At 41.3% G+C, this 18,422-nt stretch overlaps 1 protein-coding gene across 6 annotated transcripts in view; it reads right to left on the minus strand.

Moving 5' to 3' along the window:
- Positions 1 to 9,010: 9,010 nt before the first annotated feature.
- Positions 9,011 to 18,422, minus strand: part of ERG (ETS transcription factor ERG) — a 29,854-nt gene continuing 20,442 nt past the window's right edge. For 2 of the 6 annotated variants that reach the window (XM_009992688.2, XM_009992687.2), the window contains 5 exons: positions 17,975 to 18,046; positions 14,663 to 14,731; positions 14,240 to 14,296; positions 12,345 to 12,392; positions 9,011 to 9,531 (listed from right to left, as the gene is read on the minus strand). In XM_009992688.2, coding sequence (XP_009990990.1) covers positions 9,011 to 9,531; positions 12,345 to 12,392; positions 14,240 to 14,296; positions 14,663 to 14,731; positions 17,975 to 18,046 — 767 coding nt within the window. Of the gene's footprint in view, positions 9,532 to 12,344; positions 12,444 to 14,239; positions 14,307 to 14,662; positions 14,732 to 17,969; positions 18,047 to 18,422 lie in introns of all 6 variants that reach the window. The other 4 variants (XM_086632128.1, XM_086632121.1, XM_086608101.1 and 1 more) reach the window with 4 other exon arrangements.

Consider the following 18,422-nt stretch of genomic DNA (forward strand, 5'->3'; position numbering starts at 1 on the left):
TGATATCCAGTTTCTGTTTCCTTCCCCACATCCCTCAGATTTGTCTTTCACTTTCCATGTCTGCACAGGAAAATAACCTGATTGGTTATTTTTCCCTGGGTATTGAAGCCTCCCAGGATCCCCCGACCACGTGCAATTCCCTTTTCCCTAAGGGGGAGGGGAGGGGAGGTTGAGCTAAGCCAACCTCCTTGATTGTTGCCTTCACATTGTCAGCCCGTGTTTTGATCCCCTGGTTGGCTCTTTGTGTATTGATGTCTCAGATCTAATCTCATGTCACCATCATCAAATCAGGTCTAACGCTTAGCGCTGAGTAATCTTTGCAAGAATGTCTTAAAGGTCACTTATATCCCCTTCTAGACATTGCTAATAAAGGGGCCAGTGTTATGACACTTTGCTACCCCCTCTGACAGCACTTCATAACTCTTTTTCTTCTTCTTACCGTCTTGATTTTGGCCTCCTTCTCTTAGTTTTCCTTCTCCTTTCCAAGCCCAGCTGGTAATAGCTCTGTCATTTCCACACATCCTTGGTTGTATGCCCCCTTTCCTGCCACCTCCTCCACTTTAATCTTCCAGGAACAGCCGAAGTAACAACCTTTATTTTCACACCTGTTCTGAGAATCAAGCCTTGTTCTGCTCCAAAGGCTGTGTGACACTTGTTTTAGTCCTAATTTTCTGTCTTTTCCTCAGAAACTCATGGTGGGAGGTTTACAAGTTGCTTACAACCGTACAGAGCCACTTTTCCATAGTCGTAACCAGCAGTCATTCAGGGAACCAGCAGACAATTCAGTCCCCTGGGGAGCCAGGCTGTGAGCCATCTATCTGTGTCAGGACATGAGCCCATTGCAATGCCCAAGCACCTTCTACACGTTTCCTGGATTTATCCTCAGAGCATGTTAGAAGAAAAGAAGTCCCACCCTCCCTCCTTGAAGAAAGAGCTGAAATGGAAAATGTTGAGCTAGTCTTGGTAAGAAATACAGCCTCTTCCAGCATTTATTAGTCTTGTGTATTTAAAGATATGAGCACTTCAAAGCAACATCTGTTAGTCATGATCTGTATTTACCATATGCAGCACAATAGGATCCGACTCATGGCTGGGTCATCTGAATGCCATTCTCATCCCAGGAAACTGAAATATATTGCTGTAACAGACTAGTGTTTCTGGGAACTAGACAGCATGGGGTGATTTTTCAACCATAAACCAAATGAATATTTTGACTTTCCCCTTTTTTCTTCCCCTTGTATTTTGGCTACAGTACTGCAGGTGAACATACCCCTCTTCCACCCACAAGAGAAAAGAGACATTATTTTAAAAATCGACCATTTCAGTGGTCAGTGCTGTTGCAGATGTACTGAAGAGCTTCACAAGCCTTCCAGCTCTTCCCCAGGAGGGTGCAGGAAGGTGGTCTTTGAAGCCCTGTATCATTCCTGGCAGTCCTGCACTCATGTCTCGGGTGGCCAAGGGGTCTACATGGCTGGTTTGATGATACAAACTGGTAACTAATTTTGCAAAAATATATGAAAGAATTGAGTGAGACATGACTAAAACTTAAATCTTGTCTTTCATATCCTCTTAGGACTGCTTTGAAGCCTAAAAGGACCATGGCAATCATTTAGCCCAAGTGCTCGTGCCTGTTTTAAGAACCCTGTATCCATTTTCTGCAGAGCAGCTTTCAAATTTCCAGTGGAGAAGAATGACACCTTCATCATGAAGAAAATTGACACTTTTTTAGGCAACATTATTATCTTGTATTAAGCAACAACACACTGCTGGGTGCTCTGTGGATGTGCATTTTCTGCCTGAAGCAGCTTTCAGCCTGGCCGGGACACAGACAGAACAGAGCCAAGATAAACACTGCACAGTTGGGTGAGATGAGCTGGTGGAATCAGTGCAGCAAGTTCACAACAATAGTTTGGAAAAACCTTCCTAGTGGTCTGTTGGTAGAGGGATCTGAGGGAGGGAGGTTTTTCAGTTCATGAGAAAGAAATTGCTCCAAACAAAGAACATGGAAGTCCATTCCAAGCTGAAGGGGTAAAGGGTCTTTTAGCTCCTCGAGGAAGACCTTTTAGCCAGGTGAGGCTGAAAGCACTGCTTGACTGGGGAGAGGCATAGACTCCAGTAGGAAGGAGGTGACAGTCAGAGAAGTCATAGTCAGAAATGGTTTAGACAGCAGGAGACATCAGGTCTGCTCATGTGCAGAGACAGAAAGAGAAAAAAAAAAAAAAGAAGGCCTATTAACAATTATCAGAGAGGAAGAGGGATAGGTTTGTGAAGTGGAATACGTCTAAGCTTGGCTAAAATCCAGTCAAAGGGAGCGTGATAACAAACTACAAATATTTGGAAAGCCGTCAACATTGAGGCAAGCTAGAAACTCTGGAGTGTGATGCATGGGGAGCGTAATCAGAAGAAATTACAAAACACAAAAATAGCAGGAAAAAAAGCCAACTCTTTGATAATGAGATGTATTAGCCTCTGTGTTAAGGGAATGGGTGGAAATATCCTGAAGTTGAGACCTTTTCAAATGAGAAGAGGGTTAAGGAAACATCAGTAACTACACAATATAAAATAGTTCTGTAATAGTGAGGGTGATGGACAATATTTCCCAAGTAGATTTTCTCACTACATATTCTAGGATAGTGCATAGAAAATTATTCTGCCCCTTATTCTTTTAAAAAGCATATATGGCCCAAGATTCTGGTACATAACCCAAGAAATTTTCTGAGCTTGGTTTTGAGAAGTCCTCATTCCAGTAATCTAAACGTACATCTCAGGGCAATTCCTAGCCTAAGCAGCCTGGTTGTTTTATTTAGTTTTGTTGAAAATATGTGCCTTTTTAAACAATGATGACCATTACATTTTGAAACAATTTTCCACATCCCAGTTGGCCTAATATCCTCATTAACCACCTCAACAAGTGGTCCCCCTTCTTCAAGCAAGGCTGTCACTGGGTCATGCATCTAATGTACTCTCAGCTGCCAGTACCTCGAAGGAGTGGTCACACTTCTCAAGAGGCAGTGGTGGAGCCAAGCCAATTTTGAGTTTGCAGCTGAAGCCTGGAAACAAGCAGGGAGTCAGGACAGACTCTGAGCAGCCTCATGTGCTTCTTGAAAATGGTGTGGCTTACCCAGACTTCATTTTCATGTCTTCTCTTGCTGAAATCCTGGTGTGACCCACTCGTGTGGTCTCCACAGAGGTCAAGACATAACCAGAAGGTGAGAGGCATGAGGGAGTGCATAGCCAAGAGCTTCATGCCTTGACCAGCTTTGTGTATATGAAGTGCTCATTACAGAGGGAGGGCCATAGTGCTAATTAATCAAGGCAGAGGCTTCATGGACTCCTTAGCCCTTGCCTCTCTCAGTGCAATGCCAGGTGCTGGAGGGTGGCCTCCTCTGAATCCTAAGGGCTATGAGCTCTTAGCTAAGCTCTGATGAGGAAGGATTCTCCAAACAGCCCAACACAGCGAGGGATGTGACAACTCTAGTGAGAGGAAAAAAAGAAGAATTATCTTTACCAAGAAACCATAAGAAAGTTCTGTTTTTTTTTCCACCAGGTGCTGCTGCCACATAGAATCATAGAATCATAGAATGGTTAGAGTTGGAAGGGACCTCAAAGATCATCTAGTTCCAACCCCCTTGTCATGGGCAGGGAAACCTCCACTACACCAGGTTGCCCAAAGCCTCATCCAACCTGGCCTTGAACACTTCCAGGGATGCGGCATCTACAACTTCTCTGGGCAACCTGTTCCACTGCCTCACCACCCTCTGAGTGAAAAATTTCTTCCTTATATCTAGTCTAAATCTGCCCTCTTTCAGTTTAAATCCATTGCCCCTTGTCCTATCACTACATGCCCTTATAAAAAGTCCCTCTCCAGCTTTCCTGTAGGCCCCCTTTAAGTACTGGAAGGCTGCTATAAGATCACCCTGGAGCCTTCCCTTCTCCAGGCTGAACAGCCCCAACTCTCTCAGCCTGTCTTCATAACAGAGGTGTTCCAGCCGTCGGATCATCTTCGTGGCCCTCCTCTGGACTCACTCCAGCAGCTCCATGTCCTTCTTGTGTTGGGGACTCCAGAGTTGAACACAGTATTCCAGGTGGGATCTCATGAGAGCAGAGTAGAGGGGTAGAATCACTTCCCTCGACCTGCTGGCCACGCTCCTTTTGATGCAGCCCAGGATATGGTTGGCTTTCTGGGCTGCCAGCGCACATTGCCGGCTCATGTTGAGCTTCTCATCCACCAGCACTCCCAAGTCCTTTTCCTCAGGGCTGCTCTCAATCCATTCTCCACCCAGCCTGTACTTGTGCTTGGGATTGCCCTGATCCACGTGCAGGACCTTGCACTTGGCCTTGTTGAACTTCATGAGGTTCTCACAGGCCCACCTCTCCAGCCTGTCAAGGTCCCTCTGGATGGCATCCCTGACTGGGTTGCCTGTCACTCATGAAAGGGCTTATCTTTCTGATGGCCAGCAAGGTCCCAGTGAAGCCCAAGGACTAGCCACAGCCCACTGTGAGCCTCCATGGTAGCACCAAATCTTCTTAAGGTCCCAAAGGCAGGCAGGATCTGCTGTGAAGATATCTGAAGGCTCCCTCCACTGACCAGATAGGAAACTAAGCACTTGTGTTACACCAGGAGGCACTTAAAATTCAGAGATGAGTTAACTGAATCCTTTGGATGGATGAGGTGCCATTCTGACTTACCCACAATTTAGGTAAGCAGAGGCTATTCTCAGGGCCATTCCCCTGATGTGATCAAAACTTCAGAAGATGGCACAGAAAAAGATCATGGGATCATCAAGCATATAATATAAGGTAGAGTGTGTTTTTTCCCTTTCTTTAATGCATCTGTAACCAAAAATTTATTTTAAAATTAGATCTTAGCTGGTGTAAGAAACAGCCTGAGCAAGAAGAGTTTGCAGATAAAAGCCTAAATCCCTGATGGTCCCTGTGTTTCTGTAGGCTGTTTAAAAAATGTGGCATTTGAGGTATCCAGCATGGACTTTTCTGAATGTGGAAAGTGTGGGGAATGAAGGAGTTCAGTACAGTTGGTGCTGTGCTGTCCCAACCTCTGTCAATCTTCCCTTAAGACTCACAATACAAGTGTTGTAAAACACATCCTTCAAAAGCATTTTTCATGTGCTCACTAAAACCAATTTAATATCAGGGGAAATACCTTGATCAAGAACAGTGAAATTTGAGTTTCCTAGTTTTACTTTTAAAACTTTTCTCACCCTCACATCCCACATTACAGTGTAGCTTCTCAGACAGATGTGTATTTCTTAGTAAAAAATAAGCACACGTATATCTCTATATTTCAGGAAAAATCAAGCTTCTACTTTCAGAGCAGTCCTCAGAGTGCTGTAATAAGGTAACGAGACTTGACTGATAACTGACTTTAAAAGAACTCCTAATTTGAACAAAGGGACAAAGTTCCCAAAATCACCAACTTGTACATACACAGACTCATCAGGGACATCTTGTCCATGCATTCAGGTGCTTAAATGGCAAACAGACAGCACGTTCAGCTGAAGCCTTGGAGGTCTGGCTGAGCCTCACATCAATGTCTCTCATGGTACGGACGCAGAGTTGCCCAGCTTCCCTGAGCATTTCGGTTGTACTGGGCCCACCCCTTGTCATGGTCTGAACTGAGAACCAGATCCTAAAACTCTGGCCTCACTCCGGTCTTCCTGGTTCCCAGTAGCAAGGCCAGACTACGTAGCAGGCAGTAAGCAGCAGAGACACTACCATGGGTCCGCTGTCTGTTTTGCCTCTGCTGGTGGTCTGGTCCTTGTCTTCCAGCAGGAAGACTCCATGGGATGACTGCTGCCCTTGGGGTAGGGAGGCCCTGCAAGTAGCAGAGCCACCCATCCCAATACAGCAGCAGTAAGGTGTCTCCATCCTTCATTCTCCTTTTCTTCTTCAGGATTGCACAATCCAGGTTTTCCAAAGCTCTTTGAAAGCTGTGAGCTTGTCTTGAGAAAATATGTAGCTCTAAGATGGGTGTCCTGGACTGGTTTGCCAGTGAGCTACCCGTGGTCTACTGTAGGATTTTGCTCTTCGTCACGAGGGGTCTGCATCACGCCATCTGCTCTGACTCCATCTCCATCCCAGGATTTGATCCCTTTCTTTTAATGTCAGGATGTTGTTCCCATTGCACATGATAGCAGCCAGGCAACACAATCTGGAAATCCTGCAGGCAGCTCTGTGAGCACTGGGGATGCTTTGGAGGCCTACAGGCATGTCCTTGCCAATCTAAACAAAGACGGTTGTTTTATCCGGATTTTTAAGTGTTTAATTAAAAGGTGGTTCAACAATACACTTACCATTTGGTAAGTTGTGTTGGAAGTACACATGAAGCAGATAGCAAGAGTCTGTAGATGTATTTCCACTGAAAGGCAAACTATTATTCTTACAGTCAGCATGTAGGTGTGCCTGCCGTAACTTTCTAAAATAGTGAGTGACTAACCTTTTCCAAGAGTTCAGTTTTTCTAACCTTTCTGTGAGTTTTTACTTTTTAAGAGATACAGACTTACAGTGCTTGTTTCCCAAACGATCACAAGGCTTATGATGCCACTGCTCAAAACATCAGTGATATAATCCTGTAACTCCCCATAACACGGGAGTCTGGCAAGTAGGCTCCCATTGCACAGCACCGATTAATGCTCCACAAAATACATATGCAGACCATTTGCTATAAAACCTGAAACCACACCCGTTTTGTCTGAAAAAGAGACAAAAGAACAGCAAAAATGAGGGACACAGTCGGAGGTCTGAGCTGTCTGGGGTCTCTGCAGTAAATACTGCCTGCTGTGGAGAGCCACTCATAAATGTCAGTGCTGATTTTCCAGACCAGTTCTTCAGCTGGTGGTGCAAAAAAATGGAGTCATGCCATTAGGCACCAGATGTAGTTTTGGGGCTCAGGGTACAGTGTGGGAAGCCTCTAAATCTAGAACAGAAAGAAAACATCCTGCCCTTTGTAAACAGCCAGGATGGACTGCAGTGACGAATTAACAAGCTACCATACACTCCACTCTAAAGTGAGGAATAATGGAAGTTATTCATTGTTCAATTTATTTGCTAATAATGATACAGTATGTATTAATAGCAAGGGGGCATGGTAATTCCACATATGATTCAGTATGAAGATGATACATCTCAGGCTGAGGTTATGCCACATAATCTGATTGCAACAAAAGATAATTTCTGGGTATCAGTATTCTTTCTTAGAGGCCTCCTTTAGACTTAATTTTCCATCTTGGCCATGAAGTTGCCAAAGAATTGGGCATGGTTGCAATCTCTGGGCAAAACAAGCTCCGGACAAGAATGGCGAGGCAGTGTTAAAGAAGGGCTGCGAGTATTTTAGCAGGACTGTCTGGAAAAGAAGATACACAGCACCTGTCCACTTTGAACTTAGGCTAACCATTCCTATTCGATCCTGCATTTTCATGATTGCCAGATTTCACAAAACAAAATTTTAAAACAAAATGCCTAGCATATTTTAACATGGTGAGAAGGAGATGTGATAGGTATGTCAGGCACTAAAGAGGCAAATGCAAATGCAAACTACAGTGTCAATCTGAATTGCCATGCTAGGCCAAGCTTATTTTATTACATACATTCTGCATTCTAAGTACTAATATGTTCATAATGTAAACATTAAGCATACAGAGTTAAAATTCAAGGCCACAATATTTTTGATTGTCCCTTTTTTGTGTCTTTGGTTGGCCGAGATCAACTCGTAGTGTATAAATGCATAAGTTATATAATAATTATATAAAAAGGAAAAAATAACATTGACTTGTATACTTCATTCTGACAAACGCACAGCGTTCGCGACTCGATAAAGAAAAACTGGCGCCCACCTAACAAAAATACTCAGGTGATTTCTGATTTTGGCAGTCAGGGGTTGTCTCTTGCTTTAACCAATAGAAAACAAACTCCCTTAATAATGATGAGGTTCTAACTGGTAACTTTTAAATATCAAACACAATTCCAGTTTTGCTTTTTTTAAAAAAAAAGAGATGCATGTTCTGGTTTCTGAATTCTTCTCCTTTTCCCTTTTTCTACATCTTTTATTACTATAAAATCAAGTCTGTTCCTCCTGTAATACTGGGAATGGCATGATACTGAGCAATATGTTTCACAAGTCCAAACAAGTGTTTCTTCATAGTCCCAACGCTACTAATTTTTCAGTCTTTTCAGTCTCTACCAGTAAAGTTTCTCTTCTCCCATTCTCACCACCTTTGTCCTCCTCTTTCTCCTTTCTGCTTCCTCTGTCAGGTGCAGGCCTCTGATCTGCAATCATACACTTGCCCTTCAGCACATTCTCATTTCCAATGTTTGGCTCAGGGTTCCTGTAATACTGTCAAGGAATCTCAAAGTTTGGGTTGTCTTCACAGTTTGAGTAGCTGATAACACTCTGATGAATGGAACGCATTCGATTAACTAAAACAAAGCTGTTATATTCCAAATCAGCTTCCACACTAAACCAGTCTCTTTTGTTGATATGTTTCTGTTTTTTAAATACGGGTAGGTTTTTCCTTTTTTTTTTTTTTTTTTTCCTTCCCCCCCCTCTTTTGTAATGGTTCATATATTGTATGTTAGGTCACTATAGACTTATCCTTATATTGCTGTAGTATAGTCCCAGTTTTGCACTAGCAAGGTATCAAACTTTACACATAAGCTTATCAACTTTTTAAGACCACTAGCTTTCATAGGTTTTCCTTATCATTTCATGCTTTTACCTACAATAGTCTATTGTTGTTTGGTCCACATAGTCGATGCCCATATACATTACATTTCAGTATCTTAATACTTCTTGAATATCTCCTTTAAATCCCTACTAAAAAGAGTCTTTTTGACATCTATTTTTTAATGTGTTTTTTCCCAGCCAAACCTTCACTTGTCTCTTTAGGCACTTTCAATTCGTGTACTCCAATAGAGTTCATTGCAATTCATCAGGGACTGTATCCCAGCGAGAAGTGTCTTTGTTTGCTTTTTCTGGTGTTCCTTTTTTCCCCACTTAGTAGTAGGTGCCAAGATGAGAAGGCATATGAGCAGCTGGCAGCCTGGTATTGGGGTAGATACCTCCAGTTGGTGAATTCCAGTACGGATTAGGGGCAGCAAAAAAGCTGGACGATGTTACGGGCAAAGCAGGAGGGTGAGGAGCTACAAAGTTCATCTTCTGAGGGTGCGCATGATAGGAGCTCATGTAGGGGAGGTCTGACGGGTATTTGTACATGGATGACTCTGGGGGGTGAGGCTGGAGAGCCTGAGCGATTCCGTGGAAATCAAATTTGTAGGCGTAGCGCTTACCGTGAACCTTAGTCATAATATTTTTATCATAGTAGTAGCGAAGCGCACGGCTGAGTTTGTCATAGTTCATGTTAGGTTTGCTTTTCCGCTCCCCCCAGCGCCGAGCCACTTCGTCGGGGTCGGTCATCTTGAACTCCCCATTGGTGCCCTCCCAGGTGATGCAGTTGGAGTTGGAGCTGTCCGAGAGGAGCTCCAGCAGGAACTGCCATAGCTGTATCTGTCCACTCCCTGCGGGGGGAAACGAAATAGAAATGTCAGGACTAGTAACTAATAATGCTAAGACATCAATTCTTCCAGGCTCTCACATAGGACCCTATTAGGAAATGTTGCAATGTCAGTTCCTGCTTCTTACTTTTAACTAGTCCCCCCTCTCCCAGCCCTGTCTCATGAAATTCTAAAGAGCACAGATAATGGTAATGTGTCATGTTTTCCCTCATCTGAGTGGCAGAATGCCATTACACGGAGATTTAATAGTTACCTAATGTCATTCAGCGTAGACAATTGATGGGGAAATAACACAGCGCTCATTTAGGAAACTAATCTTTAAAGTTCAGGACAAACAGCTTTCATTTGTGTAACATTTTGCTTGTTCTCACAGCATTATGCTGCAACTAAATGTTCTCTGCTATGGAATAAGCCTACACAAAATGGAGAAGTTTAGAGAAAGCTGGGCTTGTGCCAAACCATATCATCCATTTGCAGCATTTGGGGAAACGCAGAATGGAAACTTATTAGCTTGCTGTTGCACTGCATAAAACTATAGGGCAAAACATTTGCAAGAACAGTGAAAAGGTCCATAAAATACATTTTTGTCATTTTTCTGGGTCAAACAAGTATAAATAATTATTGAAGTTAAGACTTTAAAAGTTGTTGTAGTTTTTTTCTCACTCCTCTTCCAATTTAATCTTATAAAGAAAATAATTAGTCTGCTGTCAACTGCAGAATTGTGTTGCCCAGAGTTATAGGAACAAAATGTTACCATATTAGGCAATTGAAAGTAGATTTCAAAAAGGGCCTTGCCACTGATATTCATGTTAAAAGCTTAGCATTTCTTAATAAAGCAGCACTGAAATGATGCAAAATACAGCTGAAGCGGCTTGCAAGGCAATGTGTTTCACAAGCACAATGTCAGCAGAATTTGCCAACCAGCTTGTATGTGCTAATTTCTAAGTACCTCTCTGACCAGGAATTGGTTGCGTTTCTTTTTTTTTTTTCCAAACCAGATATGTGGGTATAATAAACAAGCTTTTCTTTAGAAAGCTTATAGTAGCGAATTATAATATCAAGCTAGAGTAGCATCTGAAACCCATTAGCAGTTTATACTTCAGTGCAACTGAAACCCATGTTCATTTAGATTATATTTATCCAAACTGTCCTTAATGAATTTCTTCTGTTCCATTAACATGCATTAAGTAAACAAACAACCAAAGAATCCGCGGTATGAGCAAGGCATGCAAGTTTTAATACACAAAACATAACAAGAGGATTAGCCTTTGAAAATCAATAAACAGTTCAGCACTGGACAAAACACAAATTTTTGAATAAGCAATCCAACATATGTTCTAACATAAACACTTGCCTTCCAAATGTAATATATAGTCCTATGAAAATAAATGGTTGCTGTCAATTTCCTCTTAATGAGAGAGTAATTCCACCAATTTATAAACACACAAAATACGTTAAAGCACAGAAATGATGGCGTATTGGAATTCCATATCTGAATGTTAAAAAAGTTTCCCAATCCAGATCATGTTAGTGTCTTCCAAAGTAAGGAAGGCTATTAAATAGATGCTTGACAAAACTGTAAAATCCGAGGTTTATGAACCAATTAAAGGGAGGTAGGTGCCTGCTTCCGGTTAAGATCAGTGTCACCTGGAAACCCACTGCCTTAAGCCATTTGGAAAATCTTGTTCTTAATACTTACTTAATTGCTTTCCTATGCCATGCAAAACTATTCAGAATGTAAGCTAATCTAGAACTGTGCTTGATGTCACTTGGGATAAAGTGAAAGGAAATGGATCAGTATTTTGGCAATTTCATGCCTTGAAAAGCCATACAATTGTCGTAAAAAGAAACATTGCTACTGGGGGTTTAGGAGACCTGCAATGTGGAACCAGGAACACTGTGCCCTGTGGCTGTTAAAGCAAGGGTAATAGGAAGTGGAACATACAACGTCAATCCATTGTGGCAGATTACGATGTTGATTATGGTGGTGTATGGCCACAGTGTGTCCTGTGGACTCAAGAACAGCAACAGTGAAATCTGCACAGTTCACAATCAGTGTTATTAACTCACCAAGAAGTCTGCTCGTCTTTAGCTAAAATACACTACAAGCCCCTGTCCACAATGCGCCCTCCTGCTGCCTTCTTAAAGTGAGAAAACATTTCTGAGGTGTCTAGCCTAATTATTCTTTGTAAATAGATTATGGTTGCCTTTTTTTCCCCTATATATTTTTGCTGGTTTGGGTTATTGATCCCCAAATTTTGTATTTGTCAAGGTCAGTATGGCATTGTATTGTGGATTAACGGAATCTGGGATACATATGACGCAGATTGGTAAGAGACTCATGCCCTTTCGAAAGGGTACCTGGAGGCCAGATGGGATACCTTACAGCACTTAACAAAATCTTGATGTTTAGGCAATTGAAGTGAACTATTGATACGAGAGGTTCAAATACCTCTAACAACGTATTTGACTGACTGCATGTAACCATCTACTCTGAATGATTTGAATAGCTTGCTACAAATAGCTATGTTAACTAAGTCTCCAACGAATATCATGGAAAATAAGACACCTAGCTTATATGTAGACAGCTACATTAAGATACACGAGTTTACGTCTCTTAATCTGTGGCCTCAGTCCCACCCTTGTGTATTTTAGAAACCTAATCCTGCAACACATTGGGTATCACCAGCTCCCACTGAGTCATACTGAAGAGTGCTAAAATTGGTCACATCACCTTCCAGGTCTGGACTTAAAGCTGAAGTGGGGACACTAGCAGTGAAGAGAAATCCTCCTAAATCAGCAAAATCCCTTCTCACCTGGATTTGCAAGTCGGCTGCTAGTCGGTCCAAGAATCTGATACGGATCTACAAAATTGTGAAAGAAAGATTTAAAATCATGTAACAACAAGGTCAAATCTTTCAGGTGTTATTTTTTAACCTTGTAAGGGGCAGTGTACACCGCCTGATGGGACAGGAGGTCTAACAGTGGGGAAAGTGGTTCCTTTCTTTGCATCACAACATTTGCATGTTTTCCCATAAAATTGGGCGTGCAAGTGAACAACTGCAAGGATACACGTTTGCCTTTTGCACTGTATTAGTGTGTACAGGCACATGTTCGGAAACACTGTAAATTTGGCCCAGAAATATTCCGATTCCTTCTTAAACAAAGCACACATAAAGCACACAGGCACCTTTGGTACTATCGACCCATGCAGCATGCCAGGGCCCACAGGCACAGACAGGTAACGGTGTGAGAGTCTCCTCCACAAAGGACAGCAGCCTCTCTTCTTGTGAGGCCACATTTCTTTTCCCCAGGCCACTTCTAACTCTTTCTGTGACAAAAGATACTCCAGAAGAGGGCTGTGAGCGCATGGCTGAACCCAGGCAATGTGGCTGGGTCAATGCCTCTTTGTCACTGGAGTCCAGAGAGGGATCCCCTCTATTAACCTTGCAGAAGAGCCTGTGTCAGCCGCACAACACGCACAGAACCTCAATGTTTTCCTCAAGGGATTCCCTCTGGAAGTGAAAACTTATTTAGGCCCGAATTGAAGTACGACAGGAAAAAGGGAAGGCCATGACAGAAGTACAAAAGCCAAAGCAATGGGCTGCAAGCACAGCCCAGAGCCCCTTGGTGAACGACTCTGTCTCTGGGCTGCCCTGTCTCCGGATGGCTGCTCATAAACGGCCACCAGTTTTACAGCCAAGGAGATAATCAGGTTACATTCCTTATACACTTAAATAATCTGTGCAGCTTGCGCACACAGCCATTAAACAGTCCTAAGGACTTACGTAAATCATCAGTATATTTCTTGAAAGACTCTCATGGTTGGAAGGCCAGATTAGATAAAATGCTATTTGGGTAAAAAGCAGTAAAATACTTCCCAGGCAGTATGCATATCAGTTAATGAGACGTAATCATGTGCACAGTCTTATTTAGCTATAACAAAAAACAGAATAATGATTTGAAATCCACGTGATAAAAACAGGCTCAGAGGCTTCTGCACTACAAATATCCTCCAAGTTTCTTTTATTTCCTACTTCTACCCTTTTACTGTTAACAAAAGCCGTAACTGACTCAGACTCTCCGTAGTGCTTTCTAGCCACCTGTCCAAGACAGTCTAATTCACAGCAAGGGATTAGGTCCTACTCCATGGATCAACTGCTTTGAAAACACAAAATTCACCCATTTTGCAAAACCGCTAGTCTACAAACTCATAAACTTCTACTTTCTCCTCCGTTTCCCAATAGACTGAGAATCATTCTAACTTTCGTGTTTAATTTCAGGAGCCCAATTCAAGTAGGTTTCTGTATACTGCGATCCATTTTCATCTCTTTGCTCATACACATTTTTCAATTGCTGGCATTTCAACTACTGTGGCGTATGTGTCTTTTGACATCCTTACCTTCCACCTTTGTACCTAAACTGTATGTAGGTACTTTGTTTAATAGCTTTTTCACTCTGCAAGGTCATCACTGCCATTAAACAAAACTAAAAGCAATTTTCAATGGCCATGGGAGCCTTCACCTCAGATCCGGCTGTAGAGCCAGCTCATACACGTCTGAGGATTTAGCAGTCACCAGCTGGAGATCCCATTAGTGCATTGTATCAGATGTTACAATTTGGTTCTGGTTGATAGGCAAGAGCTGTCCTTCTCATCATGTTCAACAAACCCCGTCACACTCAGGCATAATTCAAACAAAATGACACCCACCTAACTGAGGACGCTGGTCTTCTGTTTTGGGAACTGTTGAGGATGATGGCTGAGTAGCTGAAAATGGAAAAACCCATGCAGTTACTTTTCCAGTTTGGAAGTTGGCCACCAAACCTGTGATAGATCACAGGCCTGGGACTCCTGCTGCTCACCACTCAATGATGGTCACAATAGGATTTAGCTTTATAAAACTATATGGTCGTGGACCTGATGAAGCCTGAGTTCAAGGAAGGATGTGGCTGCTCCAGTGACTCCAGCCAGTATTGCCTATACACAGCTAACAGGCTTTCCAGCCAAGGCACAGGTAAAAATCCTCCAGAGCTGAATGCTGAGGTAGCTCCTATCAGTTCACTTCAGAGACTACCCAGGTTGCACCAGATGTGCATTATGCCCATAGGCTAGACATATGCCGATGTTTTTTACCTTTTGACTGAGGACTGGGGTGGGTGTGACTCGTCCATGCTGATCTCCTTGCTTGCTCATAAGGCAAATCTGTGAAGGAAAAATACATTGATTCATGCAGATAGGGCATAAAGTGTTTATGCCCATAAGGGACACATTTCTAGGGGACCCACTGGACTGGAAAAATTACTGAAATAGGAAGGACACTCATTTTTAAAACCTTTATCATCTTTATTGTATCTAAAAATAACAGTACCACATTGCCCTCTGCATTGCTCTTTAGAGGTGCCTAATCTTATTAGATGTCTGAACTGCACAGAAATAGCTGGTACAAATACTCTATGGAGTCTATCATTTCCAAAGGCTCAGAGTACTCCCTTTGGTCTTCCTCAGCCCAGGACACCAAAAAGTGACACACACTGCACATCATGAACAATTTATGCTAGAGTCTTGCAGGAAAAGACCCCCAAGAGGTCAGAGCTCAGATTAAGCATAAACTGTGTACCACTCCCTCCCAATCTCGCCATGTAAGTCTTTTAAGAAGATAGACTTTAGTTGCTTTAATGCGCCATTCTTTCTTAGTCTGTTGCTGTCATCCCTTGAGATTGATCAAACCTTATAGGATGAGTTTGAGAGTTCTCTTTTCTGCCATCTGGTCATAGGCAGAGATATGTGAGACAACAAAGTATGTTGGAGATTTCTCTAAACCGCTGTTACGCGTTTGTGTTTGCACTGGCTCTCATTGCCATCATGCATTTTATTATGCTCTGCCTGTGATATTACTCCTCACGCTTGCAAGTGCTCTCTTCCTCAGATGCACCCTCTGGTTTCACTCTCATCACTGAGAATCCAGCCTTTTGGGATAATGGATTGCTGCATTTTGCCAGTCTCACTTGTTTCTCTTCTACTAGTCATTTCAAATTATTAATAATTCCTTTTCTTTTACTTTCCCTTTCACGCTCAAGTATCATCACAGATCTTTAGAACCATAACATGTGCAAACAGTGAACATGCTTAAATGTTAAACATCTATATGTATACATATAGTATTTCCCAAAAAAAGTGGAGAGCTTTTTTCCTGCTTCATTTATTTAAATATTCCTTTCTGCTTTGTGGGACAAGCTCCTTAAGTTTACATATCTAAATTTTCATTTGCCTTTTCTGTTATTTAATCATAACTTCCATTTGATTTAAATGCTTTAGCATATAACAGTGAAAAAACTAAAATGTAAAAGCTTTCTTCATAAAGTATATGTAGTAAATTCAAATGTTTGGTTTACCCTTTGAAATCTTTTGCAGTTGCCTATGCTTTTCTATGGCTGGCTTTAACACATTAGGTAAAATTGCTGCCAAAACAAGAGACTTATGTAGCCTGCCCAGGTTCTCAGGAAGGTAGCAGTACCTACCCAGTACAATTAAGTTGCTACAGATGATTTGATTCCTAACAGTGCTTGTGCTTTATTTTAGAAATGATGTTTGGAAATGAAACCAGTTAGGAAGTAAAGAAACAGTCACAGAACGGCTCTGTGCAAAATAGATGTATCTCTGCCCATTTCCAAGCACAATAAGTGAAGTATCGAATGGAAATAAAGTGTAATGTGACATTCACAACCAAATTGCCTTTAATTTATTTAGTCTATTTGAGGAACAGACTGACACTACCAGCATTGTGCTCTCCTCTCCTTTCCATCTATTTGTGGGACTCCAAATTATTATTAGACACCTGTACACTGAGAGGGCTGTGCTCGTACTCGATGGCACTTGCAGTCTTAAAATACATTTGGTACAAATTTAGTACTGTGAGAAAACTGTTTCACCTTTTAACTCAACACATCATAAGATAGTTTTCTGACTACGCCCTCTTGTTAAAAGAAAAATCAAGTTATCAGCCTTTCTTGAAATAGCACAAAATTCCAACTTCGTTCTTAGTTCAGTGTTGTGCCTTGATAAACATGTTGCTATCCTAGATAAGCGGATCTGTTCTTATTCATGAGTTATTAGTACAACATGTCCTTATCTTGGACAGATCTTCGATGGGAATGCTCGTGTTTGATGAGACATGTAGACAAACCCATATTAGGTCTTCCTGAGCTCTGGATAGCTTCATTGTATTACTTTACTTGCTGAAACCTCATGTTCTGTTGTAAAGGTGACTGAAGAAATACGCCTTTGTCATTGCAGTTTGTTACAAGCCCTGCTCATTTCCTATTTTCTATTGTAGTGCCTTAACAATGGCAGTGCTTAATTACTTTCTCTCAAATTGCATCCCAGGATTTGGGCTAATTTCCATTTAACATTATTTTCTCCCCCCTTTCATTTTTGACCTTTTCCATGTCATCAAGTGATTGTCCCCAGGGTCTGCTATTGCTCTCACACGAAGGGCGCTTTGTTATGGAAAAGCTTCTTTGCAGTCTAGTTGAAATGTGACATTTAACTAAAAGGAAAGCCATGGAATAAGCCAACAAAATAGTGTCTTGAGACAAAACTGAATTTCTGTAGAAAAACATTTTTTTCTCTCTCAGTGAAAATTCTGACTTTAAAGATGTTTGTCAACTTACAATTGTAAAAGATAAAATAATATTTTCAAAATCACATTGTAGGAAATATTTTCTTTGGATACATCAGTTTACACAGAAGACTAGAGACATCCCATATCCAAACTACAACTCCCACAAGGAATTGTGTTAACACAGGAAGATGTTTTTAATGTTGACATAAAGCATTTTGTTTTGTGTCATTGTAAATGTGATTTTGATAAAAATGCTGAAATGAAGAACTTCACCATGTCTGATATGTGGTTTTTTAGAACCTTTTACTTATTTAGTCTCTTAAACTCACAATCAGATGTTGTGGGGTTTATTTGCCTCAAACATAAATAACAGTAGGTAGCAGGAGAAACACATATCTCGCATTTTTAGAGTACTTTTTTCCAATATACTTCAAATAGCATTATAAAAGAGAGTATTCTTGCCTCATTTTACAGACAAAGAGCTGAAGCACATTGAAAAATGATTGTGTTAGGACAATGAAACAGAACCAGTGAATAGTGCTTAGATCTTCTGATTCTCTGGGGCTTTAAGCACTAGACAACATTGCTTCAAAGACAGAGATATGTGGAAGAAACAGACATTGAACTGCTCTGTTTAATGATCTCACTCTACACAATGATACATGCACACATATATATATAAAATATATGTATATAATATGTGTATGTATCCAAAATATAGCCTAATGTTTACCAAAAAAGAGTTCAAAGAGAAAAAGAATGAGATACATCAAGAGATGAAATGAGTAAGATCACAGCATACAAAAGGCGGTCATTGTTCATACCTGGCCTGGTTGTAATTCTTTGTGTTGCTTCTGGATAAACTGACGTATTTGGAAAAATAAAAGTGGCACCTCCTAAAGAGAAAGAAGAAAACATAACACCTAAAGATTCATTTTCACTGTTCCTAAGCCCACTGATATTTTCCCTCTTGTATTGTGTCTGAATGAAGACTATGAATAATTATCTTCTATCTTAGCACCGTTACATATAAAAGTAAACTCCAATATAGCCTTTGTACCTGTGTAAAACCATTCAAATTACTGGATATAGGTTTGTGTAAAATCTGCGTTAAGAGAGGAGACAGTAAAGCTCAGCAAATCCCTTCTACCTTCACCACAATCACCTCCACCTGGGCAGATGGTTTCATATCTTCTGAAATAAAACTTCTTTGCCTTCTCTTCATTCCTGCATGCACTTCTCAAACAGGTTCATAATTTCAATAGAGACTGT

This window comes from Tauraco erythrolophus, chromosome 1, assembly GCF_009769465.1.
Source record: "Tauraco erythrolophus isolate bTauEry1 chromosome 1, bTauEry1.pri, whole genome shotgun sequence".
Taxonomy (NCBI): Eukaryota; Metazoa; Chordata; class Aves; order Musophagiformes; family Musophagidae; genus Tauraco; species Tauraco erythrolophus.